Here is a 26,245-nt window from a genome sequence, read left to right as displayed (position 1 = left end):
CCAAACCAGCCAGTCTGGAGCAACCCAGCCAAGCTGGTGATGCCTATTTTGACCTTACAAGGAGGGTGCTCAAGGGACAGCAGACTAAGGCTTCCAGAGGCTGGAGAGAGAGACCCTGGAGATGCTGCAGGTGTGGAAAGAGTGGCAGGAGTTGCATGAGAGGGTAAAGAAAGAGGACAGAGGTCTCGACAAGGTGAACCAAGGAGAGATGTCTGATAGCCCTGGGACAGAGTACTGCAGCATTGAACAAGTTGGTCCTGAGCCCCTGAAACATTTCTGCCCATGCCACAACACAGCTCCACATGAGTTGTCTCTTTGATTCCCCTAAAGCAGTAAAGGAGAGACGGGTCAGAGCTGCAGCACCCTGATAACCCCAACCCAGGGCAGCCCCTCCACTGGACCAGCACTCCAGACCAGCTGAGCTCACTGGGCACTTGGGGAAGGGATTTTTCTAATAGCAAAACTCTCAGTGGTCCCTGATATTTGCTGGATATTGAGTGGCATAATCAGTGCCCAAAGATTGCCAGTGAGTGCTGCTCTGCCAAGCCTGGCTCTTCACAAGCTGAGCAGGCACCAGGACTGATGCTGGGCTGGCTGCCCTCAGAAGGACCAAGCTGGACTCTGCAGGACCTGGCTCTGCAGCCAGGAGCCAGGCAGAGCAGACGGGATCCTCTATTTAAAGTACGATAACAGGGTCACAAAAACTTCCGCCAGCAACAGCACTTGGATACCTCGATCTAATTATAGCTGGCATTATCAGGCTGCATTACAATTAGCAAGTCAGTGGCCAGTCTCTATTTCTGGTCTGCAACACAAGGCGAGCCGGCACTCCCAAGGATGAGGGAGAAGGGAAGCAGGGGGAGAAGGACGGAGATACCTCAGGGTGTGTTTAAATAAGCAGCACAGCTGCTTCCGAGTGCCACGGAAAGGCAGGTTTTATTTGGAGGGTGTTTATGTGGAAGGCCAAGGAGAGGAACAGCCCATCCCTTCAGCACAGTCTCTGTCAGTCATCTGGGGGCAGCCCGGGACCCTGTGCCCACTCGCTGCCCTCACCCTTCAGGTGGGCTCTGAGGTCCTCCACACCTTGGAGCAGAACCTCAATCTGACATTTCACAGAATAAAGGTTGGAAAAGCCCTCTAAGATCGTCAAGCCCAACCATTCCCCCAGCACTGCCAAGGCCACCACTAAACCATCCAAGTGCTACTTCTACACAACTTTTAAATCCCTCCAGGAATGGTGACTCCAGCACTGCCCTGGGCAGCTGTGCCAGGGCCTGACCATGGCTCCAGTGAAGAAATTTTCCCTAATATCCAATCTAATCTTTTCTGAGCTATTTAGAAGCCAGATTAAAGCAGCATCCAGTAAGGAACCCAATCATGCATCTTACTTGAATCCCACAAAACATATTCCTGTTGGTCTGTCCAGTGTTCAGCACCAGGCCAGTCACTTGAGGACAGCAGAGGCAGATGAAAGCACCAAGAATCCCTCGAAATGGATGGTGTTTTTAGAACTTCTTTCTTGTTTTCTTTGAAACCCAGAGGTTTTTCAAACTTAGAGCATTTGATGCAAAGAATGTGATGCTAATCCAAGCAGAAGGAACCATCTGATGAGCCCCAAATTAAAATGTTCCTTTGTTTTGGCTTTCAAATGTTGCATTTTAATACTAATGCACACTCTGAATGAAAGGTAAATTTGCATGTTCTTCTTTCCCTAAAAATGCTCTGTCAAAACAATAATTTTATTCATTTGCATTTTGACAATAACAACTGTCCCCCCTCTGACCAACATCTGTGCTGTGACAGAGATACTGGGCACATGTGCCACAGTCTGGTGAGTCACAATGCACCTCTAATATCCCTGTCCCACTCCAGGGCCTGGACCTGCATCAGGATCATTTCCCTCCCTGGGCACACACCCTCCAGTTGGGAACCCCATCCCAAGTGGGTACAAACCAAGGAGGCAGCAGGACATGACAGCCCATTGATATGAACCTGGCCCAAAAGGGGCTGCAGGATTTTGGAAGAAGATGTAAAGACAATGTAAAATTATCTGGAATTTTTCTCTCTTCAGATTCTAAGCAATATTTAGGCTGGGATCTGCAGGCCTGCCACCTTGTCACTTTAAGATCCTGTTGTCACCATTTGGTGCTGTAAAACAGCTGAAAAGAGGGGAAGGACCTGTTGGTGGGTGAGAGGCTGGACGTGCCCCGGCCGTGTGTGCAGGCACCCAGAACCCCCCCTGTGCTGGGCTGGTCCCACAGCCTGGGCAGCAGAGGAGGGGAGATTCTGCCCCTCTGCCACCTCAGGTGAGACCCCACCTGCAGAGCTGCCTCCAGCTCTGGGGAACAACAGCAGAAGGATGTGGAGCTGCTGGAGTGAGTCCAGAGGAGGCCACAGAGATGCTCCGAGGGCTGGAGCCCCTCTGCTCTGGAGCCAGGCTGGGAGAGCTGGGGGGCTCACCTGGAGAGGAGAAGGGTCTGGGAGACCTGAGAGCCCCTTCCAGTGCCTAAAGGGGCTCCAAGAGAGCTGTGGAGAGACTTTGGGCAGGGGCCTGGAGAGACAGAAGAAATGAGAATGGCTTCCCACTGCAAGAGGGCAGGGTTAGATTGGATATTGGGAAAGAATTTCTCCCTGTGAGGGTGGGGAGGCCCTGGCACAGGTTGGGCAGAGAAGCTGTGGCTGTCCTATTCGTGGAAGTGTCCAAGGCCAGGTTGGATGGGGCTTGGAGTAACCTGGTGGAAGGTGTCCCTGCCCATGGCAGGGGGTGCAACAGGATGGGCTTTAAGGTCCCTTCCAACCCAAACCATTCTATTGTACTGTAATTCTATGTAAGCAGAGATCTTTTTCTGACTTCTAACCATAAACCAGATTATTGACAAGCACCATTTCATGACTGGCATGTCCTACCAACACACTTCACCCTCAAAATCAGCATAATCTCTTTTAAAAGAAAAAAAATCCACCCATATTCAGACACCAAATAAATAAAACCTACAAAACAAAAAAAGACAAAAATTCCTTTCCTTGGGCAAAATCCCCATCTCTTTGTTTATTTTGAAAAATTCTGTAATTTCCCTCAGTGATTGTTTTTAATGAAGATATCTATTGCTCCTTCCTGAGCAGCAGGATGGAGAGCTTGGGCTCTTCCAACTGGGCTGTGTGAGTGTGATTGATTGTACCTGTGCCAAGGCAGAGGGACGTGCAGATTTGCTCCCATCCTGCCTGGGGCCAGGAGCTGGTGTTCAGAATTCTCCCACTACTGATTACAGCTTTTATCCTAATTAAAAAGATACCAGGGAAAATAAAGACAAAAAAAAAGGAAAGGATAAAATCCCACAAATCCCTATCCTTGAGTGCAGTCAGCAGGAATGGATGAGTTGGTCTCTGGAGGGGCTTAATCCTCTTGGGTCCTTCATGTTCCTCTGTTCACTCTGGCTGAGCCCACACAGGGTGAGGCACCACCACACCATCCTGGCATCATTGCCCTGACATCCCCTTCCACGCCAGGAGCTGTGACTTCATCCCCGTGCCCATTTGTGGGGGCACAAGCAGCTGTGACTTCAGCCCTGTCCCCTTTGCAGAGGGACAAACAGCTGTGACTTCAGCCCTGTCCCCCTTTGGGGGGCACAAGCAGCTGTGACTTCATCCCTGTGCCCATTTGTGGGGGGACAAGGAGCTGTGACTTCAGCCCTGTGCCCATTTGTGGGGGCACAAGCAGCTGTGACTTCAGCCCTGCCCCCTTTGCAGAGGGCCAAACAGCTGTGACTTCAGCCCTGTCCCCTTTGTGGGGGCACAAACATCTGTGACTTCAGCCCTGTCCCCTTTGCAGGGGGACAAACAGCTGTGACTTCAGCCCTGTCCCCCTTTGGAGGGCACAAGCAGCTGTGACTTCAGCCCTGCCCCCTTTGCAGAGGGCCAAACAGCTGTGACTTCAGCCCTGTCCCCCTTTGGAGGGCACAAGCAGCTGTGACTTCAGCCCTGCCCCCTTTGCAGAGGGCCAAACAGCTGTGACTTCAGCCCTGTCCCCTTTGCAGGGGGACAAGCCATGCCGGCGGCTGTGCCGTTGTTTAGTCTGAGCGCGGCGCTGGCGCTGGAGCCGGCTCTGTTTTCCATGGCCTCGTGTCCCACACTGTGAGCAGGAATGGAAAAGCTTGTTATTCTGGGCTGCTGGGCAGCCAGGCCCTTCCAGGAGATGAGAGCAGTGATGTGGTTAACGCCAGCCGGCCGCAGGGCCTCCCTGCTGCTCCTCCTGGCTGGCACCCGTCCCCTCCCAGGACCACACCGCCTGCCACCGCCTGCCCACCTGCACGGGGCAGGTGACAGGAGTTGCCACGTGTGCCCAGGTGTGCTCCCATGGGGACTGGAGGGAGGGGGAAGCATGGAAGGAGGGCGACAGGGTTGAGCTCACACTCCAGAGGCACCAGGACAGCTGCCCAGGAGGGATCCAGCAGCATCCTGCTGGTCTCATAGAACAAGAGGGCACAGGCTTAAAGCTCTGCCAGGGGAGGTTTAGGTTGGATATCAGAAAGCAGTTCTTTACAGAGAGAGTGATCAGGCATTGGAATGGGCTGCCCAGGGAGGGGGTGGATTCCCCATCGCTGGAGGTGTTTAAGATGAGACTGGATGTGGCACTGAGTGCCATGATCTAGTAATCAAAGTGGGGTTGGTTCAAGTGTTGGAGTTGATGATCTCAGAGGTCTCTTCCGACCCAGCTGATTCTATGATAGCTTGGGGATGGCACAGAGCAGGGCCAGGACATGTCCCATTGGGTGATGGAGCACTGGAACAGCCTGCCCAGAGGGGTTGTGGAGTCTCCTTTTTCAGATATACACCTGGAGTTGACCCAGTGCAACCTGCTGTAGGTGACCCTACTTTAGCAGAGGTTGGGTGAGATGATCCCCAGAGGTCCCTGCCAACCCCAACCACCCCATAATCCTGTGACACACACAGCCTGACCCATGCCTCTGCTTCATCCTACAAGGTCTGGGTAGTTGGGGGTGCTGGTGGTCCCCCAAGAGCAACAAGTACCTCCATGTTTCGCTCACAAAGCTCCTCAAACTGGTGAAGCAGCACCTACTGAACAAATACCTATTAAATCCCAAGCTATGGAGGATCCTGGGTTGGTTTTTTTAAGCAGCCAAGGGGCAAAAGGAGACAGGCAAAATACCACAAGTCTGACTATGCTCACCAGCACCAAACGGGAAAAATTCATTGAAGAATTTTTATGGACAGAAAAACAATGCCATGAAATGCCACCCTGTTACCACAGCCCTACCCTGTCCCCTGCATTTCCTCTCCTACAGAGAATAAGTGGTTATTAGGGGCAGCTGGGTACACACCACTGCCCTCACCCTGATACCAGGCACCTCCTGGTCCCAGGATGGGCAGCAGAAAGATGCAGAGATGTGGGGTCACCTGTGGGACTTGTGCACAGCATTCCCCATCCCCTGATGGCAGGGACAGGGGTGGATCTGGTTGGAGGTTGGGAAGTTGGGACTCTCCAGGTTGCAGTTCCAGCCACATCTCTCCATGATAAACGAAAATGTCCCTCTCTGGTTTTCCCTTAGGACTTGTAAGCATCTCAGGAATTAAAACCCAGTGCTGGTCACTGCACTGGTGCAGGAATGTGCGTTTTTTCTCCTCCCTGCATCCCAGTTCTTCCCAGTTCAATGAAAATCCCTCCCCACGCTGCCTAAGGCACTTCATTTGCAATAATGGGGGACCAGGAGAATGGGAAACATCCCCACAGGCAAACCATGATTCATCCAAACTTCCTCCCAGTCCAAACTTCCCCTTGAAAAGGCACGATTTACAAAATCCCCTCTTGCAAAAAGAGGAAAAATGCAGGAGAGACAAGCCCTTGGCGTGCCTGTCCCTGGCCGGCCCCGGCCCCCGCGGCTGCCCCACGCCGGGGAAGCTCCACGGAGCTTTGAGGAACTTGAAGGGATTTGCGACGCAATAAAAACATTCCTGCTTGCAAAGCATGAAACCCCAAAAGTTTATGGGAAACCACTGTCTTCGGGATGTCTGCATATCTTCAGGCATCCTGGGAGCTGTAGTTCAAAGAAACCGAGCAAAAGCAAGCGGCCGATAATGACGGTTTCTGGATGGAGGTTGTGTGACTATTGGCTCCCACATGAAAGCCTGAATTTCTGGGATGCTGAGCCCGTTTCTGCAGCCAAGTGAGAGGAGAGCTCCTCGGCGCCTGGGGCACGAGGGACTCCAGCAGCACGGGGAGGGAGACTGAGAGGCACACACATCCCCAGGGAGGACCGACCCAAAGATCCAAGCACTGGGGACTGGGAGGAGGGATGCACTGCAGTAGAAGCTAACCAGGATGAGCCAAAGCCTTTCCAGGGCTGGGAATCTGGCTGTGATCTGTCTGATGTGTGGCCCCTTTGGGGGACCTCAGTGGCTGTGTGGGCATCCCCAGCGAGGGACTGAGCATGGGCATGAGTCCTCCTCCAGGTCAGGCTGTGGGAGGACCCATCCCAAGGGCTTTTGTCTGGTGCTGTGAAAATCAAAGGACACCAGTCTGGGCAGCATGGCCTCCCCTGGGAGCTAAAGCCTCTGTGCCTCAGTTTCCCCATTATATTACTCACCTACCCTCAGGAGTGGCAGGAATCAGCCTTTGCTGTTTGAACACCCAAGGGGAGCTGAGTTCCTCAGAAGCCAGCTGTCCACACTGCACCAGCAGCATTAAATCACCATCAGGCCCATTTCCTCAGACCCCATGAAGGATGGCTGTGCCAGCCAGGCCACTGAAAGGCACTTTATTTCAACACAAGAGACTCTTCATGCAAGAGTCACCTCCCAGCAGGAGAACCAGCGGCACTTGACGTCCTCCAGATGAGGCACTGCCCATCAGCAGAACTCCCCCACCAGCGGTGGGGGAACAGAGTGTGAGAGGTTGTGTATTATCCTGGACTGAGACTGGAGTGATGCAGGAGATGGGATCCTTTCATTTCCAACCAAGGAATCCTGCAGCAAAGATCACAACCACTGGGCAAAGCCAGCACTAGAGACATAAGCCATGACAGGTGACCTGCTCATTACCTGCCTTTCATCATGGGCTTGGGCTTCACAGGTAAGGCCATGAGGCTGCCTCATGGCTGTGCAAGGCCCTCTCTGACACTGGACAACATCTGCCCACCACGATGCAGAATCACAGTGACAATCCCACGACATAAGACTTTGCACCAGCTGACTTGTAACCCCAGCGTGGTATGTTTTGCTGGCTGCTGGGAGACTGAAATCCTCAGTGGCTTCAGACACTTGGAAAGCAAAGAGCCAGCAAGGAAAGATAAACCACAGGAGAGCCTGTCCTGGGACAAAACCTTTAGCCCTGAAGAGGTGGACTATTCACACTGGCAATTACAGCACAGATGCTTTCCAGGTGTCTCATCTTCTCCCTCTAGTGCAGAACACATGGCAAGGTGTTGCCAAAAACACGCCTCAGTGCATGCCAAATGCTGCCTATGAGGTGGGGACACCATGGGAGGCAGGTCCCTCAGGACACAGCACTTGTCACACCTTGCTGCCCCTCCACCCAGCCTGTTGCAGATCAAGGTGGTGTTGGGTCATACAAGATGGTGTTGGGTCATAGGTTGGACTTGATGACCTCAGAGATCTTTTCCAGCCTTGCTGATTATGTGATTCTGGAATACTGTGAAGGGCTTTCAGCTTCTCAGGGCAAACCACCTTTGGGTGTGACCAGGCAGCAGGTCCCCAAGGTGCTGCAGCCCAGAGTTGAGTTTCTGGAGGCTCTGCAGAAAGGCACCTTGTTTTTACAGTGCTGAGCCCTCTGCTCTGGGGAACAGAGTCTGGAATGTTTCTGGGCCAGATGTGCCTTTCACAGGTAGTGGAAAAGGCAACCCTGAAATGGTGAAGGCCATGACAGGTAACCTGGGAGACCTTGTCTTCAAGGTTTAGGCCATCATGCTGGCACCTCTCACTTCCTTTTCCTTGACTGCCAAACTCACACAGCAATCCTGATCTCCCCTTGAACTAAGCCCTAGATTTACTGAAACCACTCAAGGGATATCACCATTTCCCTGTTACGAGGTGACTCAGTCCCACCTGGTACATATCCCTTCTCCACAGGGAAGAGTCCCACCAAGTGGTCAGTCTCCTGACTCTTCCCAAAGCAGCAGCAGGCTCCTGATCTTCAGTAAATATCTGCAGGCCTTGGGACTTGGGTGCAATGCCAGCACTTGCTCCACCTCTCCCAAGGCAGGAAGTCTGGACCATGGTCTTGAAATGGTTGTCCCTGCTCACTTCAAACCTCAGTTTGGAGTCCTCCGCCTTGTTCCTCAGCACTGCAGCAGAGCAGGTGTTCAGAAACCAGAACCACCTCCCAGCCAACCCTAAAACACAGCACACGCCTCCCACACCTGCCTCTCACACCTTAGGTCTTCTCCTGACCACCCAACCCTCTCAGAAGGGTTTCACTGCACCACAAGCCTCAGCAATGGGCATCTCCAAAGCAGAGCCTCAGCAAGGGGAAGGAGGAGATGTCACAGCCCATTCCTAAAAGGAAAAGAAGCCATGTGGGTTCAGAGCACGCTGAGCAGCTGAGGGGAACGCACACACTGCGATGGTTTGAGACAGGTGGGCTCAATGCTCCCCAACACGTACCATGTGCCTTCTGCTGCCACTTCCCTTTGAATTAATGCTGCTTTTCAGGTCTGATGGACAATACTGACGTCTGTCTGTTACAGCAGGAGTCCTTCCCAGAGCTACTGTCTCTTTTTCCAAGCTAGTCAAAGCAGCAAAGGGTTATTAAGCGGGGAGACAGCAAGGACAGGGTGGGAACATGCTGTTCTTTGACAGGAACTGTGCTAATGAACATTACAAAATTAAAGATCAGAAAAACCTCAATGGCAACTTCAACCCTAGAAAAGCTGCAGTCAGACCCCAAGTGAAACAGCCAAGAGAGGAGAAAGTCCACTGTGGATATAGGGACCACATTCCAAACCTTTTATTTCCAGCACCAGGTTGCTCTATTAAACCAGAGTCACACATTAAGCTTATCACAGAGGTATCCCAGTCCCCTCTGCTAGTTCTGGGCATGACTTAAGCCAGCCATCACCAAATCCTGATGAAAAACAGTTAGCTGATGGCTGAACAGTGGCTTTGCAAGCCACCAAGAGCACTACTGCAGACACACATCCCTGTCTTCTCCTTCAGCACGCTCCACAGGACACTCCCTGGGGACATGTGGTCCTTGTGGCCTCTCTCCTTGTTCCTCCCTGCAGCTGGTTAATCCATGGAGAGGAAGAGGAGGTGCCACACCATGATGCTTGTGGCCTTGCAAGTGGCTTTCGGGTTTGCTTGGATGGTTTACTTGAACACTTGAGTGGTTTTCAGGCTTCGGCTCCCTCAGCTGCTTTTACAGGACCAAGTCCAATCAAACACTTCAGCTTGTGCTCATCTCCCAGGTAAGGGCAGCCCATGGAGGTCAGAGCTTCAGCAAACACACTTCCCTGGATCAGGGCTGCGGTGTTGGAGCTGCCACCACCAAAGCCCCACCTGAACAGGACCTCCCGGGGCTGCCTCTCCCCAGGAAAAACAACAAACCAATACTGAGTACCAACCTATATTTTGGGTGTTTAAAAATAAGCAAAACTCACTCTCCTCTACAAAATAACAAAAATCCTGGAATAAATAGAGCACAAACTGTACCTTCACACATCCCTAAGGGTGAGCAGAAGGAGGCTGCTGAGTCCAAAGAGAGTCACATTTTCTAGGGAACATGTTAGTGCAGCCCTGGAGCTGGTGGTGACAGGTAAACCCCGGGCTCCCAGCTGTGCTGGGCTTGGTGGGAGACAGGGGGCTGGACCCTGGCAGGAGGGATGCTCTAAATTAGGAATGAAAACATTGCCCCCCTGCTCAGCTGAAGGGTACACTCAAAGTGAGCCCTTGTCTGGGACAGCCAGCGGGCGAAGCTCTGCCAGAGTCCAAAATATACTCACAACTTGTTTTGAATTAATTTATGCAGGGCTTTAAAAAAGGCTGAAAAATTTCCACCCAACCTGGCTGTGGAGCTGCAGGAGGACCCTGGGGTTGGTTTCCACTACAGTGATGCTGATCTGAACTTCTTCCCATGGGGAGTGAAAAGAGAGAACTCCTGGGGAGGAAAATAGTGAGGGAGCAGGAGCCACGCGGGGTGCTCTGACAGCACCCACAGCAGTGGCTGCAGATGGGAGCAGTGCTCCCTCCCAGCCTGCTCTCCCAGGGCACCCTCACCCCACAGACCCATCAAACTGAGCTAAACCCACAGCTAAGCAGCTCCATGGGCACAGCAGCACAGCCCCCGCCGCCGCTGACAGCTCCTGCTCGTGGCTCAAATCAACACAGCTCCATTACAAACAAACCTGTGGGAGGGAGAGGGAAAGAAAGAATCCCTCGAGGAATCTGCAAGGCACTGGAGGAGCTAAAAATAAACACGGGCAACAAGTCAATCTAGAAACAGAAAGCTCAAATCCCTAATAATACAGGGTTGCCAGGTGAAGAAGGGAGATGCGCAGAACCTCCTGCCCTGGCTCGGCTCACTGAGGATCCCATGGGAAGTGGGGGAACAGGAATGTGGGACTGAGGGAGCATTGCTGCCTTTGACTGCCCCAGCAGAGTCCAGTTCTCATGCAGGGAAACTTGGCACTTGCTGTTTCTTATCTTTGTGTTTTCAGAGTACCTTGAGATGGGCCAGCTGACCCCAAGGAACCAAAGGTGCTTGCATCAAACTCCCCAATCCCTTCTCCATTCCAAGCTCCACAAAGGAAGCCAAATCTGGTGTCCTTTCCAGTTCCAGTCACCATTTTTTCCACATCCCTCAGGCAAGATCAATCCAATCTCAAGACTCATCTCTGCAGCTATCAGTGCCTAGCTCTGGCCAGCCTCCTGCCAGGCCCCTCCAAGGATGTGCATCCTGATCCAGGCTTTCCACCCCCTGAATATGTGCCATCACAGACAGAAACCTGGGAGTGTGGGCCATGATGATCTCACAGCTCTAAGGTAACAGAAACACTCTTGGAAAGTAGATAAAAGGCAATTCAATCACAATGTGAAATCCAAACGTGAATTCTAGGACTTCACTGGCTTGGAAGTGGTTGTGGCAGGTGAGAAGGGTCAAAGAGCCTTGGGTTTATCCACCAGGCACACAAGGGAAATCTCTGTCTGTTGGAAGGTCCCAGCACATGGGCAGAGACCTGCTCCTGTCCTCCATGTCCCCAAGGCCAGCAGGAAAGAATGCATCCCAAGGGCCATCCCCCAAGTTTGTGCCATCCCAATGGGGTGACCACATCCACAGCCAAGCAGAGATGTGCCATGGATGGATTCACTCATCCATGGCCAGGGACAACATCCTCTGTCTGCCCGGCTGCCCTGGCACAGCCAGGGTTCCGAAGGGCCGAGCTGGAGGGACACGAGGCAAGGACAGGTCCCCTGGGAGCAGGGGGACAGGAGCAGGGGGAGGAGGTAACCCGATGACTTGCACTTGCCTCCCCCACCCCGGCGTCAGGCTCGGGTGACTAATGCTGCAGGAAGGGGATGCTGCTCTCCTGACACGGGACACGCTGCTAATCCCGAGGGTTTATCTGTCACTTCCGCACTCCCGCGGCTGCGGGAACCAGCACCATCCTGCCCGGCGCTCTGGGCACTCCAGCAGGAACTGCATGGCCTCCAGCTCCCCCCCAGCCCTGCTCTCCACTTGCCTCCCAGCCTCCTGATCCCCCACCCCTGCTCCCTCTTTTTCAATAAGAGCTCTAAGAGGGAAAAGGGATGGGGATGTTGACAGGGGGGTTGTTAAATCAGGTGAGCTGGGAGTGAGTGGGAGCCTCATCAGGCAGCGCTCCCAGCTCTCCTGCCAAAAAGGTCATTCCCTGGACAGGGAGGAGAGAATAGGCCTAGTCTGGGGACAGGGACCCTGAGATGAGCTCAGCTGGTTAAAACTTAGTGTTAATAACACCAAGGTCAAGGGTTCAACCCCCTGTATGGGCCATTCACTTATGAGTGATCCTTGTGGGTCCCTTCCAGCTCAGAATATTCTGAGTCTGTGATTCTGACACACCTGGGGCTGATGCTGACACAGGGCACCCCTGTGAGGGCAGGGAACCATGGGGGCAAAGTTTCCAGTGGCCACCAGCCCTGTGCCCTCCTGGGTGCCTCCCTGTCCTGCTGTTCCCTCCGGGGACCCCCAACAGCCCCAGTCCCAGGGACCAGCAGCTCACCCTGACCTGCTCATCACTGGCACATCCAGCACCCCACCTCTGGCTCTGAAACAAGAGCCCTGGACATGCCTGGAACATCCAGCTAGGAACACAGACCCCATGTCCTCAAGGCAGTGCCCACCAGGCCAGGGCCAGCTTTTGCCCAGGAGCTCCACAGGCAGAGGACCTGCCACCATGCAAGTGCTGGGGCATGTGGCTCAGCAATAGCCCAGCTCTCCAGCTCAGGAATGTCCAAATAAATACAGAAATACATAAAAAGGCCATAAATAAGGTTGCCTGAGATGGCTGTTTGTCTCCTGCCTGGCCAGGACCCCCTCTCCCCTGCTGCTGTTTGCCTTGGCAGATGACAGCTGGGTAATTTGTTTCCATTGCAATGAAGTCCCAATTAACTGGAATAAACTTTTTACACTAAGTGTGTTTGTTTAACAAACTGGCTCTTTCAGAGCCTCACCGAGACCTGATTGATGCATTTCAGGGGAGTGGAAACACGCTGGGTGCTTGGACATTAAAGCTGCAGTGTCTGAGCAGGCCAGGGCTGAAAGGGCTCTCTCTGTGTTTGGGAAATCAAAACTGACACCTCTGATGTCTGGACTGGGATGGGGATTTCAGCATGGCCTTTGTGTACAAATATTGATGGTTTCACATTTGCTGTGGCTGACACCCCCTCCAGTGTCCCTGCTGGCTGGGACATCCCTCAGGATCACGCTCTGCTCCAGTGGGAGGAGGTGGGATCCATCACACTGGACTCAGCTCGTGGTTCTTCCTGGTGAAAGGGCTGGTGGCTCCAGCCAGCCAACAAAATCCCAAGGGTGGGACTGACTCCACAGGACACTCTCAGTGAGGCAGGACAAATGTCTTCAGCAGCAGCCACGCTCCTCCCAGCCTTCAGAAATTGGCTTCATGGCTCGTGAAGCCAATGATCCACAGCAGCAAACCCAAGATGGTCAGAAACCAGCCTGAGATGTCTAGAAACCAGTTTGAGATGCCAGAAACTGGTTGGGAGTCTGAGATCTTTCTGGTTCAAACCAGCAACCCACTCTCCAGTTGGGGGGAGGAGAGGGAACATAGAAGATTGAAAAAAGCTGAGAAGTAAAGTCCTCCTCATCCTCAGAGCCATCCAGTTGGGATGGAAACAGCAAAGGCAAATGGACAAATTGCAGAACAGGGGTCTGGCAAAACCAGAACCCAATGCAAGCAGTCAAGACACTGTGTGCAGGCAGAGGGGCTTCCTGGAAACATCAGGAAACATGGGAAACAACTGGAGACAAAAGCTCTTGTGCTGTATCTCCTTTGGGAAGATTGCTGCTGAAAGGACCCTCAGGACAAGCAAAGCTAAACCCACATGTCTGCTGGATGGTGGCCTAGGAGACAGGAAAAACCCTTGGGACAAAAGAGGAATGCAGAGGGGAAAAGATGACCCAAACACCACTGACAGTGATGCCCAAAGGTGGGCACCAAGCACCACTCTGGTGGCTCTGGTGGGATGTCCCATGAGGAGGGAAAAGCCACGGCACTGCCCAGCAGAGCCCACAGCAGGCCCAGCCCCAGGCTGGAGCTGCATTCCAGCTGCCTGCTGAGACACCATATGAATAATAAGCACTTCTGGAAAACAAAGCACCTCTGACATCCAAGGGGAGAATGAGTACAGCTGAGCTTTCTCTCCCTGTGTGCTTTTCCCTTCCTACCTCAAATGAAAAGAAAAACCTGCAACAGCCCCTGCTTGAGACCTGTCAGCTCCAGAGGTTTTCTTGAAGCATTCATTGGGAAGGCTTTTCTATTTCCAATGTAAAAATGGGAATTTGCAGGTCCTAGGGTTCCTTTCATCTCCTCATCCAGGCTGTTTCCTCAAAGCACTGCACACAGTTCCATTTACTGTGGGGCAAGGCAGTGTTTTCCTGTGGCTGAGGGTTGAGCCAACCTCCCACAGTCCCTCAGTAAAATGCCCCAAAGTCTCTCCAAGGTCAACCTCCTTGGGCCGCCCACAGCTTCATTCAGTCAAGTCTTCAATTAGGTGTAAAAGCCATTATTAGAGTTTCAGGCCCTGGCACAGGTTGCCCAGAAAAGCTGTGGCTGCCCCATCCCTGGAAGTGTTCAAGGCCAAGTTGTACAGGGCTTGGAGCAACCTGGGATAAGGTTCCTACAGCATGGAATGAGATGAGCTTTAAGATCCCTTCCAACCCAGGCAATTCTATGATCCCATAATTCTTCAGTAATTATTATCAGCTCATCCTGCCTTCACAATGCTCTGCACTGGCTGCCCAGGCTCCCTGTGCACTCCCTGAGGAGATGAGGCACTTCTGGATGAGGAACTAATTTTCCTATCAGTTAGGTGGCAATGCTGGAGCTCCTGCTCTTTTACATGATGTCTCAAGTCTGAAGAGACAAGTGAGCACCCTCACCTTCATCCCTTCCCACGGTGCATCTCACAAGAGCCACCACACTCCTCTAAATCTGCTGTCTGCAATGCCAGGAACCTGTGGGAGAGCTCAAAGCCTTGGATCAGCCCTCCAAGCACACCACTTTGTTGGGATGCAAGACAGACAACACACTGTCCTCCTTTAACACCCTTAGTCACACTTTCCCCTGAGCAAATTAGCACTATCTCCATGTCTGCCCACAGTGTGCCCAATTCTGCCTGATCATCCCTCCCTGAGCAAGGAGCCAGAGGATAAACACCAACACCAGTGCTCCCAGAGACCTGCACGGTTGCTCACAGGGCTGATGCTGTTATTTCCACAACCACTGGAAATTTGGCCTTCTCAGGGCCTCAGAAGCTCAGAGAAGGGCTGCAGTGCCACCACACACACGGTGTGTGCTGCACCTGGTCCTGCTGAAACAAGGCAGGAGAGAACATGAGGTTGGAGGGAGCATGGATTTGCTTAGAAGGACCAATGCAAATGGCTGCTCTTTCCCAGGAGATGCTGCCAGGAGCTGCTGGAGCGAGTCCAGAGGAGGCCACGGAGATGCTCCAAGGGCTGGAGCATTCTGCCATGGAGCCAGGCTGGAAGAGCTGGGGGTGTTCAGCCTGGAGAAGAGAAGGCTCCAAGGAGACCTAAGAGCTCCTTCCAGCATCTAAAGAGGCTCCAGGAGAGCTGGAGAGGGACTGTGGACAAGAACCTGAAGGGACAGGACAAGGGGCAGTGGTTTCCCACTTCCAGAGGGCAGGGTTAGATGGGCTATTGGGAAGGAATTCTTCCCTGTGAGGCACAGGTTGCCCAGAGAAGCTGTGGCTGCCCCATCCTTGGAACTGTCCAAGGCCAGGTTGGATGGAGATTGGAGCAACCTGGTCTAGTGGAAGCTGTCCTTGCCCATGGCAGGGAGATGGAATGAGATGATCTTTAAGGCCCCTTCCAACCCAACTCAACCCATTCCGTGATTCTCCAGTTCTGTGGCCCAGCAGTCAGTTTGGTGCTGCCAGTGGGAGCATGGGGAGAAAATACCACAATGGTGTTTGAACAAAAGCCAAATAAATCTGTGGCTCTTCCAGGAAATTGTATCCAAGCCCTTGCTTGTGCTGTGCTGAGGGGCAAAGCAGCAAGCTCTTGAGCTGATGTGAGGCAGAGAGGTTGGGAAAGGAGAATGGAGAAGGGAAATATTCCTTCACAAGCAGAAATGTAATGCACTGAACACTCCTGAATCCTGCTACGCTGAGGGACGTGCTCAGCAGTCTCTGCGTGGGAGGGTGGCAGGATTGAAGAGGAGGGCACTGCACACTTACAATACATGCCATTATATGGTTTTCTTTAGAATTACAGATCTTTTAGCAGTCAGTGCTTGAATAAATACAGATTTACCTTCTCACCAGGGACTGGAACGAGGCACAGCACGTCATACCTGAGCCAGCACAGGACTGTGGGAGCTCAATCTTAAATACGTGTTCACAATGGATAAGAAATAAGGTGTTATCAGGGATTTGGGTCTGTGAGTTGCACAGCAGAAGACTCACAGAGCCAGCAGTTGGATCACAGAGTCATGGAAGGGTTTGGGTTGGGAGAGACCTTTAAAGGCCATCTGGTCACCACCTCCTGCCAGGGAGTGCAAGAATAGAGTGGTCAACACAAACAAAAAATTACAATGTGTAGGAAAGTGATTAGAGAAAGTAAAGAAAGGGAAAATGCACAGCTGGACATGGAAAATATGTTTTCAGGAACACTAGGCCTCTTTTAAAGCAGAGGCTGTAGGACTGCTCAAATGATGCAGGAATGGAAAACACAGTCAATATTAACTCTGTGTTTGGGAAAAAAAGGTGAATTAAGTAATTCCTAGGAGAGATAAAGCTCTCCTAAACCATTAGCATCCATGCTTATATCCAATGTGGCCAAACAGCACCAACCAGCCCAAAGCTGGGCACAGATTTCTGGGCTCTGCTGCTTGTTTTGAGCAAAGCTCAGGCTGCCACATCCAGATGGAAAGGGCTCCTTCCCACCACCATTGCCATCCAGCAGTGAAGATGACCTAGTTAACAACAGAACGGTCAGCGTGATAGAGGGCCCAGAAGGCAGGGCTCATCTGGAATTAAATTAAGAAATAATTAAAGGATGTAAGTTCTAATTAAAGTCAGCCGGTGTGTCTTGGTGGAAGAGATCTTGTCAGATGAGCCCGATGTCACTCTTTAATGAACACACACTTCCAGGAGAAGGCCCCTTGTACCTCACTGCTGCACAGGCAGAGCTCTAAGTGCTTCCTGACATCCTGATTTCAGAAGATGGGACTGTACAGCACCAATAAAGCACATTAAAGAGATTTAGAGCCGCCTGACAGGTCTCACACAGGAGGTGTCAATGGGGAATCATTAGTGAGGCCCCAGGGGGAACACGCCAGTCGATATTTCCATCGGTGATCGAGACAAAAATACAAAATCCTCACTCAAAAAATTAGCAGATGACAAGAAGATTGATGTAATAGTAAATATTGATGAGGAGAGAGGGAAATGTGGGCTGCTTGGTAATGCTGAGCCCATTCAAACAGCGTATGTGTTAATGCAGCCCAGGACAGGATGATGCAGCTACGGAGAGGGATTTCAGGCCATATTTATGAACAGGGACTGGATCCCAGACAAGAGAGAGCCTCGAGGAAGGCTCAAGGGTCACCACGGGTGAGCAGCCCAGCACAAGGCTCTAATGTGACGCTGTGATGAAAAGAGCTGATGTAGCTCTTGGGGGAGCTCCGTGTACTGCACTGCTGGGACTGCCACTGCCACTCCTGCAATTAAGGTGCCCACGTTGAAAGGGGACACTAAAACAGCAGAGCCTGGAGGGTGAGTCACAGAATTGATCTGAGGGATGGAGAGAATATCTTGCTGTAAAAGATTGGAGCTATATTGAGTTTATTGATAAAAAATCTGCCACCCACCTAAAACCAGAGTGGTGCCAATTGCTTCTATCCAGCGAGACATGCCAAGAGGCAGGGACTGGGAGATGGAGTCCAACAAGTTCTAGCGAGTTTTGGGTCAGGATTAGATGCCTCTCAGGGATGTTTGGAGGCTTAGACAACTCTCAGAAGGCAACCACAACCTCTTCTGGAGCTTGTGGGCAACATTTACATCCCTGCAGAACACAGGAGGGCAAAGGAGGGATCTAACAGACCTTTTCTTACCTAAATCCCACCCAAATGAATCCCAGCAGATAACTTGTGCTCCAGGGCTAAACCCTGCCATGCACCAGGGCAAAGATTCAGGAGCTGTGTTGAATGACTTTAAACTGACAGGTTTAGATGTGGTATTAGGAAGAAATTTCTCCCTGTGAGGGTGGTCAGGCCCTGGCACAGGTTGGGCAGAAAAGCTGTGGCTGCCCCATCCCTGGGAGTGTCCAAGGCCAGGTTGGACGGTGCTTGGAGCAACCTGGACTAGCAGAAGGTGTCCCTGCCCATGGGAGGGGATGGAACAAGATGGTCTTCAAGGTAATTTCCAACCTCAACCACTCTGTGATTCTATGAGGTAGCACCAGCCTTGGAGCAATGAGGAGCTGGGGAGGCACTAAGCTCCCTGAAGGTTCCAAGCTACAAGTCTGGCTGGCTATGAGAAGTCCCCATCACGTCTGATGCCAGAAGCAAAGCATGAGGGAAAGGATTCCTCAGTCTTGGAGAAACCCCAGCAGTGATTGCTGGCTGAGCAGCTGAGGAAACACCTCAACCCACTTCTCCCTCTTGCTACTTGGCTGTGGGACCAGTGGCTGTTGGTGGGAGCATTACCCCCCAGGGCTAGAGCATCTCTGTGTCGACTCACTGCAGCAAACACTTTGCTCTCTTGCTTAGGGGAGCCCACAGTCTCGGTTATTGGTTAGAAAATGCCCATCTTCCTGCATTCAATTCCCTCTCCATGATTAATGCCAAGTGCTGCAGTCATGGCAGGGCTGCAGCTGGTGCTTAGGTGGCTCCTGTGCCAGGCTCAGCACTGAGCTGGCAGCATCGGCCTCCCATCACCAGAGGGGGAGGCAGCCCCGGGTTCAGAGAGCAGGGCAGGCAGAGGCCATCACAATGTCCCCACCAAAGGCCCAGGGATGCCCAGTGACCAGGCATGGAGGGGTGGTGCCCACTGAGGGGTCTTCTCCTGCCCGGGGGAACCACAGTGGGACAGTGGCTATTTTCTGGGGACAGAATCCCATCAGTGCTGTTGGGAAAGTGCCCAACACAGGGGAACATGAACTCTTTGGTTGGGAACATGACCAGGAAGCAGTGCTGGAGACAGCAAAGCAGGGGCAAGCAGGTTTTTATTTGGACTGGAACTGAAACTACAGGGAGGGGAAAAACACCCATCCCTGCTTTGGTTTAAAGAAAGGGGCTGGGGGAATTGGAGAAAAAAAAACCCTGAAAGTTTCTATGACAACTGGCACAGTGAGAGCCCACACTGCAACCTCACTTAACACGTTAAAAGCTGCACAGAATCAATGAAATCCAAAACTTTACTCTACAGAAGGCCTAAGAGGGCCAGTCCCAGCCAGAGAGCAGGCACACAGCAAGGGGCTGGTCCAGTGGTGCCATGGCCTGGGCACCCAGAGCAGGGTGAGTTCAGCCAGCCCTGAGAACTCCTCCTGCTGTCCCCTGGGCTCCAGAGACCACTAAAACCAAGCAGTCCTTGACTTGACCTCTCTTGAGCCAAGACATTTAATTTTGGTTATCAAGAGCATCTGTGTTCCAAAAAATCATGGATCCAGATGTTTGGGTTGGAGATGCCCTCAAAGATCATTCTGTTCCACCCCTGCCATGAGCACGACCCAGAGGGTGGTGGGCACTGAACAGGCTCCCAGGGCCTGGTCACAGACCCAAGGCTGACAGAGCTTAAGGAGCATTTAGACAATGCTCTGAGGGACTCCTGGGGATGGGCCTGTGCAGGGCTGAGGGTTGGACTCAATGATCCTTGGGGGTCCCTTCCAGCTCAGCATATTCTGTAATTCTGATTCTGTGGCCTACCAGACACATAATGCAGTGCTGCCCTCCCAGGCTGCCTGGGTAAGAGCAGGACAGCCAGACCCTTAGCACAGGGCCCTGCTCACTTCACTGGGTATGAACTGGCACCAGTTTTCCAGCTTCACAAGCAAATAGCACTATTAGCCTGGGCAAAGAGCCCAGATGCCGCAGGGCAAACCAGCGGGGTGATGGCTCCTCCATGCCCGAGCTTCTGCCAGATCCCTGCCAGCACTGCTCCTCATCAGGGCTGTGTCCTGCTCCCTCTGCAGCCACAGAGGAACAGCCACAGGACTCATCCAAAGCAACCCCCTGCCATGCCATGAGATACCTCTGACTGTTAATGCCCACTTTTGCTAATCCCACCTCCCTGCTACTCCCACTGCTCAGTCCTGCTTCTCCTTAACACTCCACTCCCAAGCTTCTCATGGTCAACTTTGCTCTCCATTCCCAGACTGGAATTCACTGAATGACCACATTTCTCCAAAGTGCATTTTCAGGATTCCCTTCCTTTCCCAGCACTCCAAGAGGATTAAAGCTCCTTCACCTGCCTGGAGCTCAGACTATGAATCCACTGTCCAAACTCCAGGGGAAATACTGTTTAAGTTTGCTGTACAGTCTCACTGGCTCAGCCCTCTTGCTCAGATACCCTCCCCAGCCCTGGAATCTTCTTGAATTATGTTGTGTGTAAAGGAGTTCACTCCCAAATCTCCAACTGCCTTTGCCAGGATTTGGGATTGGAAGCAAGGAGCCCATGTTTATGATCCCTTCTGGGTGGCTCCACTCCCCTTCAGCCACCAATCTGCACCCACCCCACAGACCCCAGCACCTCTCTTGCACCCTCCACTGCTCTGGTCATCCCATTCCAGAGATGCTGGTGATGGCATTTCATCCTTTCCTCCAACTAAAGCTGGAAGAAGCATTCCCCAACCCTGTGGAGGTGGGTTTGGGGCAGTTTCTGGCAGTGTTGGGTATCCATGGCTTCAGTACAGAGAGGTGGACTTGGCATTGCTTCCTGTACCCCACCACTCCCTGGCATCATCGGCATCATCTCTTCCTCCCTACTTTCTATGTGTGTTCTCCTCCCACTGCTCAGCATTTGGAACCTGAGCTACCTGCTGAGCATCCCAGAATGACTCTCAGCCACTGCAGAAGAAGTCAAACATGGCCTATATGTGTGTGATTATCATCATTACCAGAGCAGTAATGTCTGAGTGAAGGAGGCAACGAAATGAACACCCGGCTCAGAACACATCGCGCTTATTATGATGGCCCTTAATGTTTCCAAAATGTAAATACTGATTTCTAGATGCTTAAAACCACCACGGTTTTACAAGATAATGATTCAGCAAGGAAACACTTTCATCTGAGTGCTGGCACAGAAAGGTTTGAGTCTGGGAGATGAAATGTTCTGCTGTAAGAGGAGGGTGACAAGGAATTAGCTGCAGAGACAGCTCAGTGTAATGACTGCGAGGCAAAACAAACAGGAGCTGCTGCTTTCTGGGAGGTGGTTTCAAAGGTTCCTTGTGTGTTTACACATCTGAGGCTGGAGGACAGAAGGCAGGGGCAGCCTTTAATCTGAGATGGAGACAGATCCACCTGAAAGGGCTGCAGGATTCTGCCGGAGCAGGAACAGGCTCCGAGACAGCCGGGCTCTCCAGCACGGCCACATCGTCCCAAGGGACAGGAGGAGCAGATCAATGGAGAGCATTTTGTGTCACTACAGCTGTGTCTCTCTTGACACCTCAAAGTGCCTGGCAGATATTTACTGCTCCCAAGTGACAGCTCTCCTGACAGCTGAGCATCGCTCTCGGCACAGGAGACAGCGCAGGGAGGGACACAGGCAGCTCGCACCGCAAATCAGTGACACTTTAATTAAGCCCAGGTATTTCAGTCTGCATTTGCCAGGGGTTTTATGAGTGTTATTACTACCAACAGTTCTTCCTGGTTTGAAGAAACTGAGTTCCAGTTGATGCCTGACATTGAAGAGCAAATATGTGCCTGGGGGAATTAGCAAACACACTGGACAGCCTCAGTTCCTGTCAAGATACTTCCACTCAGCCCTGCTAGGAGAGTTATTACCTCCTGTTCCAGGAGAGCCTATTCCTGTCTCTGAGCAAGGTGTCCCTTGGTCCTCAGCCAGTGCCTCCTTGCTTGGGAAACTGCCTTGACAGAGCAGTCAAGGCCTTCTGTTAGAAGTTTGGAAGAATCTTTGGAAGCCTGGATATTGTAACAGCTGTATGAGCATCTTCCAAAATTGGAGTGAAAGAGGAGTGAGCAGTTCAGGGGCTGGATTCATCCCACCTGATGTTTCTACCCTGATCCTTACAACTCTGGTCAGATCCCAGATGGAACAGGGCAGCAGCCAGGGTTGCAATGGGAGATGCCCAAACTGCATCAGATGAGAATTACTAGGGTGGGATGTATTAACCTGACATCTGAACAATCCTCTTTGGAAACACAGGAAAGCACCTGTCCCTGTTCACATGGAATGGCTGGAGCAGCTGGGGCAGGTACCTGTGCAGATTTTGACTCACAGCTGGACTTGGGGCCATTCCCAACACACCAGGCTCCTCTCCCAGATATTTCTGCTGTGGGAGTTCTTTGTGTGCCTGTTCTTCCTTGGCTGGTCTCTACCCCTTTCAGTTCTCAAGGGATGCAGCTTTTCTTAAGATTAACTCTTCAGCCTTCTTGACTTGGGCTGCATCCCTCCATTTAACATGGAAAGAGGGAACATCACCTTCCAGACTAAAAGCCTGGAGTCCCAATTCCTGACATGGGCCAGCTCTTGCAGGAACATCCATAAGCGTGGTCACTGAAGCCCTTGGAAGCAGAAGTCCCCCTCCCAGAGCGGGCAGCAGCACCTTCTCAGGGCACCTCTGAATTCCCACAGTGGAGATCCACCTTCATTACACCTTTCAGTGTGCTTTCCACTCCGTATTTGAGGCAACCTAGCAGAAGATCTGTACCTTAAAATCTCAGGGATGACTGGGCGGAGGGGAAGAGCCATCAAAGGCAGGTGGGTGAGGATGGACACCTCTCCATGCCCTTGATGAGCACTGGGATATTCCAGGCACTTAGGGAACACCCAGCTGCTGGCTGAGACTGACTGATGCTAACTATGGGGTGAGGACAGCATTTCCATTTCTGAAGGGAAGAGGCAATAAGGGAGGGAACTCAGGGTGACACAAAGAAACTCAGCTGATGGAGTACCTGATGCCCAGGGAGGAGGAGGGGGACACCTAATCAGAGAAAGCTGAACATGGCAGGAATGGAGCAAGAGTCACTCCCAGGACAGGTGCTGACAAAGCCCACTGCTGAGATTTCTGGCATGTGTGTCTTTTCTTTTTCTATTTCCATAACCTACACCTGCTATGAGAGCCCCAAAGCCCTGACCTAAGAGCAAGGCTGCTGTGACCCCACTCCCACAGCTCAGGGCTTTGGTGGCAAGTGAATCACTGCCTTGGAAGCCAGAAAAGGAAAAGCAGAGGCACAGTCGAGTTTGCTCTGGCACATGGGAGCTGGAGGACCAGCCACCCACTGCCAGACTTCTCTCAGATCACCAGCCTTGCCACACAGATGTGTCCATGAACCAGCACAGCTCAGCTCAGCTCTGCGAACCAGCTGCTTCCCATGCTCTGGCTGCTCACCACCACCTTGCCCAGGGCTTGGGGAACTGAATCCAGGCTGTGGAGCTGCTGCAGAAGAGCTGAGCTCTCCCAAGCTCTTGGCTGGTCCATCAGACCTCCATCTCCAGCCCTGCCAGAGAGTGAAGGGTACATAAAGCACCTGGTCCAGAGGGGTTGCAATGGTAACCGTGCCCGTGTCAGCCAGAGGATCAAAAAGCCAAGTGGGTTGGGGGCAGTGGTACCCAGCCACATCTTGGCCACAAACTTACCAGTCACAACCCCAAAACAGCCAGTGGAGAGCACAAATAGGATGGGCATTAACCAGTGCTAGGATTAGCCAGGTCACAGCTCGTATCACAAGCTGCTGAGCCAAACCACGGAGGTCCCATGGCCTCGTGGCACAGAGGAACAAGCACCTGTAAGACACTCTGTGTCTCCAAGACCTCCTGCACCAGCATCCACCACTCTGATCCAACAGCTCCACACCTTCAGCAAGATGGGAAGCCCATGTTCTTCCACTCAAGATAGGAAAACATTCTTCATTTCTCAGAGAAGATGAGTTATAAATGTAGCACCAGCAATTGTTGCTACCTACCGCCAAAACCATCCCGCAGGAAATCCGAACAGTCAAAGCTTTTTACATATTTCCTCCAAATCTCTTGCTTAAAGCCTCTCCAAGGCTTCAGCTGGAATAGACACACTGGAGATGCTTCAATCTGTTCTAAGCCTGCTTGTCAAAACACAGACTCTTCACATGCACACAGCAGCACTACAGAAAGGAGCACTGAAATCCTGGACAGCTGTTGGGAGAGGTCACAGAAACATGACAATGAGTCCTTTGCCAAATGTGTGTTCATTTCATTGTTGCATCCACAATGACTCCATAACCTCCTGTGATATTCCTCTGATCTCCCAGAAAGCCACACGGGATTAAACAGCCTGGGAAACGGCTTTGGCCGTATTTTCAGAAGTCTGTGGTCTTGGAAAGCTGGTGAGCTGCACTGCCTTGGGGTGAGTGGGCAGAGAAGCTCCTTGAAATCAGACTTTTCAGTACAGAACTAGGAACCAGTATTGAGCTTTAAAAACTTTTGGTGACATAAAGAGAGACCAGCAGATAAATGAAGAACATGCACACACACACACTTGCTCTCCCATCCAAGATAGTGAGCAGACAGGTCTGTACAATGCTCTGTGACACAGCCTGCCATCCCTGGACACACTCCCTCTGATGCCTAACTCGGACCAAGGATGCTGCCATGCTGCTCACACTGCTGGAATACAGCACTGCAGGAACCCTTTGAAAGCAGGAAAGGGCAAAAGGATCGTGATTTTTGGAGAAGAAATTTCCTCAGCCCAATTCCTTCTGAATTTTCCAAACAAATGCTCCTCTGACAATCCTGCCTGTCAGAGTACTGTCCTGCAGCTCCAAATCCACCTGTGGCTTCTCTGTCAGAAGAAAGGTGATAAACTAAAGACCTTCACACCCACAATCAGAGGAGGAGCAACAAAAGGTCCCACATACATGCTCAGCAGCACAACACCCAATTCAGTGTCAGGGCAGAACCCAGCCTTTCAGCAGGGAGAGTCTGCCACTATCCAAAAAATTATGGTAACAAGCCCATCCTTCCAGCAGCACAACCTTCTTGCCTCAAAGGTGCCATGCCAGGGCAAGGCTCTGTTACCTGGTCTATGCACTAATTAACCAGCTGCTCATGTTAGTGGGGTGGTTTGTAGTGCCTTTGCTCATGTCCACAACTCCAAAGAGCCTCTTCCCCTCCTCTCAGCCTGTGGCTCATCACACTGTACGGAACACAAGGGATGGAAGACGACAGGCATCAACGTCAGAGCGCGGCTGTGGGGGACGTGCATCAAGAGCAGCCCATTGTGACATGGAATGAAGCCCTTTGATTCTCCAACGCAGCTCAGCTGCAAACCAGGAGCAGAGGGACCCAGAGGTGGGAAAGGTCAGCCCTGCTCCCGGCTCTGTCCCTCAGGCTCAGCCAAGCTGTCACGGTTCCTTCTGACCTGATTGAGCCATTTGCATATGCCCCGAAGCCAGGATGACTGACAGCCCTTCCACTGTTATCCTCACTTGTGTAATTGCACAGCTATTCTTGTACATAGAAATGTCTAATCTTAGCCAGGCACGGAGCTGCTGGGGAATATGGACCAGCCGGGAATTTCCATGCAATTACTCACCACTGCTGCTGGCACTTACTTTGGCTGGTAGAAGTCCTTCTTGTCCGCTGACCCCAGGCTCTGCAAGACACAAAAGACAGGTGTATTTATTTTTAAACCATTTGCCAAGCAAGTATCACTCATGAGGATATGTGGGAAGCAGAGAAAGGCCATGTCTATTATTCTGCTCTGTGGGTCTGGGCGGGCTGGACAGGGGAGCTTGGACCTCCAGCCACCCAACAGCCGTAGGCAAAGCCCACAGCAGCCAAGGATGGAAAAACAGAGTTAAAGCAGAGGTGAGGGGATGCATTAGATCTGAACCCAATGTATTCGGACCTGTCTGTGACCCCTGCCACCTGCAGAAGTGTGGCACCTTGTGTCAGGAGGGAACTGATGTCCTTTTGAGTCTGCCCAGCTGAAAAGAGGACAAAGTGCAGGGTTTTGTGGAGGAACCAAACCAATACCACTACAGAGACCCTCTGGCAGGGCAGGGGCTGAGCCCCAGGCCCGCAGTTCCCCTCAGGAGCAGGACCATAAAATCCCTCTGCCAAGAAAACAACATCCGACCCCAAGCACTTGCAAAACTGGGAAGTAGAGGCAGGTCCAATGTTTGCTCAGGTTCCCATGTGCATCAACTCCACCTCCAGCGCTACCTGGTAGAAGTTTGAGAGCACCACAGATGGGCTGCCAGGGTGTCAGGGTCCCCTGGAAGATCCCAGCCCAGCTGATCCTCTCCGTGTGGACCCTGGGGGCGATGGGCACTCCACAGACCCCACTTCAGGTGCAAGGTAGGGCATGTGCACAACATAC

At 52.1% G+C, this 26,245-nt stretch overlaps 1 protein-coding gene across 6 annotated transcripts in view; it reads right to left on the bottom strand.

The window, feature by feature from the left end:
* Positions 1-26,245, bottom strand: part of LOC139679499 (ankyrin repeat and fibronectin type-III domain-containing protein 1-like) — a 262,772-nt gene that overhangs the window by 50,590 nt on the left and 185,937 nt on the right. For all 6 annotated transcript variants that reach the window (XM_071571290.1, XM_071571291.1, XM_071571294.1 and 3 more), the window contains one exon: positions 25,476-25,516. In XM_071571290.1, the coding sequence (XP_071427391.1) occupies positions 25,476-25,516 (41 nt within the window). The remainder of the gene's footprint in view (positions 1-25,475; positions 25,517-26,245) is intronic.

Source organism: Pithys albifrons, chromosome 16 (genome assembly GCF_047495875.1).
Source record: "Pithys albifrons albifrons isolate INPA30051 chromosome 16, PitAlb_v1, whole genome shotgun sequence".
Lineage (NCBI taxonomy): Eukaryota > Metazoa > Chordata > Aves > Passeriformes > Thamnophilidae > Pithys > Pithys albifrons.
This window is presented reverse-complemented; position numbering and strand designations above follow the sequence as displayed.